The sequence below is a fragment of the Panicum hallii genome, chromosome 1, assembly GCF_002211085.1.
Source record: "Panicum hallii strain FIL2 chromosome 1, PHallii_v3.1, whole genome shotgun sequence".
Lineage (NCBI taxonomy): Eukaryota > Viridiplantae > Streptophyta > Magnoliopsida > Poales > Poaceae > Panicum > Panicum hallii.
The window spans coordinates 19,827,952-19,830,476 of record NC_038042.1 but is presented as its reverse complement, the minus strand read 5'-3'; the positions used below and the strand labels follow the sequence as shown (position 1 = coordinate 19,830,476).

The window sequence follows — 2,525 nt, the reverse complement described above, 5'->3', positions numbered from 1 at the left end:
CTCGGTGGCTGTGATATCATCGCAGTGCTTGCCGGTACTTGGCTGATCGGAGCAGGGCGACATCGCGTGCTTCATCGAGCTGGTCCATCGTGTCTTCGAGGGATGCCTCATACCCTTGAGGTACTGAATCATGTCCATCTTGGTGATGGCTACAATCTTCTTCGGGTTGGCTTCGATGCGGTGCTCGAAAATAATGAAATCGAGCAGCATTCCCCTAGGAACCCTAAAAATGCATTTCTCGAGGTTGAGTTTGATGCTATTCGCTTAGAGTCTGGTGAAGGTTAGCTCTAGGTCGGCCACCAGCTGGTCGACCTGCTAGGACTTGACCACGTGTCATCTACATATGCCTCAACGGTTCGCCCGATGAGGTCACCGAAACACCTGAGCATGTAGTGCTAATACAAAGCCCCCTCATTCTTCAGACCGAATGGCATGGTAACGTAACTGTACAATCCGAAGGGGGTGATGATATTTGATGGTACCCGGAATACGCATCAGGGAAGCAGAGGGTTTCGCACCCTAAAGTCGAGTCAACTGCCTGATCTATGCGGGGCAAAGGAAAGGGATCCTTTGGACACGCTTTGTTGAGGCTCGTGTAGTCAACGCACATCCTCCATTTCCCACTCTTTTTTCATACAAGAACAGGATTGGCTAACCACTCAGTGTGATACACCTCCTTGATAAATCCGGCCGCCAAAAGTCTTGCGATCTCCTCGCTGATGGGGCTGCGCTTTTCCTCATCGAAACAGCACAGACATTGCTTCACCGGCTTAGAGCCTGGCCTGATCTTCAAGGCATGCTTAATGACTTCTCTCGGTATGCCCGGCATATCCGAGGGCTTCCACGCGAAGATGTATTTATTGGTGCAGAGGAAGTTGACGAGCGCGCTTACCTATTTGGAGGAGAGTTCTCTGCCGATCCGCACCCTCTTGTCCCCCGAGTTGTTGGGGTCGATGAGGATCTCTTTGGCAGCCTCCACGGGCTCAAAGGATCTGATGCTCCTCCTGGAGTTGGGCGCCTCCTCCGCGGTTTCCTCCCGGATGACTACGAGTTCCTCAAAGGCGTTGACCACCGAGGCAAGCTCGCAACTCTCCACCTCGCACTAGTAGGCACACTAGAAAGTGGAGCCGATAGTGATGACCCCACACGGGCCCGACATCTTGAGCTTGAGGTACATGTAGTTGGGGACGGCCATGAACTTCACATAGCACGGCCGCCCCAAGGCGGCGTGGTAGGATCCGTGAATTCGACCACCTCATCGGTGAGGGTCTCCATCCTGTAGTTGGTTAGATCCTCGAATGTTACGGGCAGGTCAATCTGCCCGAGCAGTATCGCCTGCTTCCCTGGCACGATGCCGTGGAATGGCGCTCCAGACAGCCAAATGCGTGACCGGTCGATGCCCATGGCATCCAGGGTCTCGACGTACATGATGTTGAGGCCACTGTCCCCGTCCATCAGTACCTTGGTGAGGCGCTTCGTGCCGATGATCGGGTCGACCATGAGCGGGCACCTCCCTAGCTGCGGAATGCTGCTCGGGTGGTCGAACTAGTCAAAGATGATCATCGACTTCGACCACCGGAGAAACGTGAGCATAGCCAGCTCGGCCGTGTAGATCTCCCGGCGTGTGAGCTTCTGGCAGCGCCTGGACTCATAGGCGGCCAGCCCGCCAAATATCATGAGGCAACCGTCGGTGGTGGGGAAGCCGTCGTCCTTCCCCTTGGTGTCACCTTCCCCCGGCACGGGCTTCTTCCTCTGCTACCCCCTCTTGGAGCCCCCATACAGATACTTCTTCAATAGGGCCCAGTCCTTGTATAGGTGCTTGATGGGGAAGTCATGGTTTGGGCACAGCTTCTCTAGCATCTTCTTAAAATGATCGGGGGTTTCCCCAGCGGCCGCCTTACCTCCCTTACAATCGGCTGCGGCTCCTATGGGACCCCGTTGTTCCTCCTGTTCTTCTTCTCCCCAGGGCGGTTCAAGGCGCCCTCGCCGGTGCTCTTGTCGCGCTTTGCCTTGCCCTTGGCATGGTCAAAGATTGCTCCAACCGTCTCCTCACCCGACGCGTGGCTCGTCGTGATGTCGTTGAGTTCCTTAGTGGTCCGCGGGCTCTTGCATCCCAGCTTGTGCACTAGGGATTGGCAGGTCATCCCAGACAGGAACACCCCAATAACGCCAGCATCGGTGACGTTTGTCAACGCGTTGCACTCCCTAGAGAAGCCCTGAATGTACTCACGGAGAATCTCTCCAGGCTTTTGCTGGCAGTTCTTGAGGTCCCATGGGATTCCAGGGCGTTCGTAGGTGCCCTACAAATTCCCCATGAATATCTCCTTTAGATCTGTCGATACATACTGACAGGGGTACCTCCTGCTAGTGTGTCCAGCCCGAGTGGCGCGAGGTTATCCGTAACCTCGCACTAAGCCTTTGGGTGATGGGGCGTACGGCCCGGGCCTGACAGCTGGGGACACGGTTCCCTGACCTCTCCCCACGCTCTGCCAGGACCAGTGCCTATACGAGCTCACGAGGACAAG

The 2,525-nt window shown here is 55.8% G+C and overlaps 1 protein-coding gene across 1 annotated transcript; it reads right to left on the bottom strand.

Moving 5' to 3' along the window:
* Window positions 1-892: 892 nt before the first annotated feature.
* Window positions 893-1,500, bottom strand: LOC112896448. Its single transcript, XM_025964415.1, has 2 exons — window positions 1,255-1,500; window positions 893-1,102 (listed from the first exon to the last, which is right to left on the bottom strand). The coding sequence occupies exons 1-2, from the start codon at window positions 1,498-1,500 to the stop codon at window positions 893-895; spliced, it is 456 nt and encodes a 151-aa protein (XP_025820200.1).
* Between the last annotated feature and the right edge of the window lie 1,025 nt (window positions 1,501-2,525).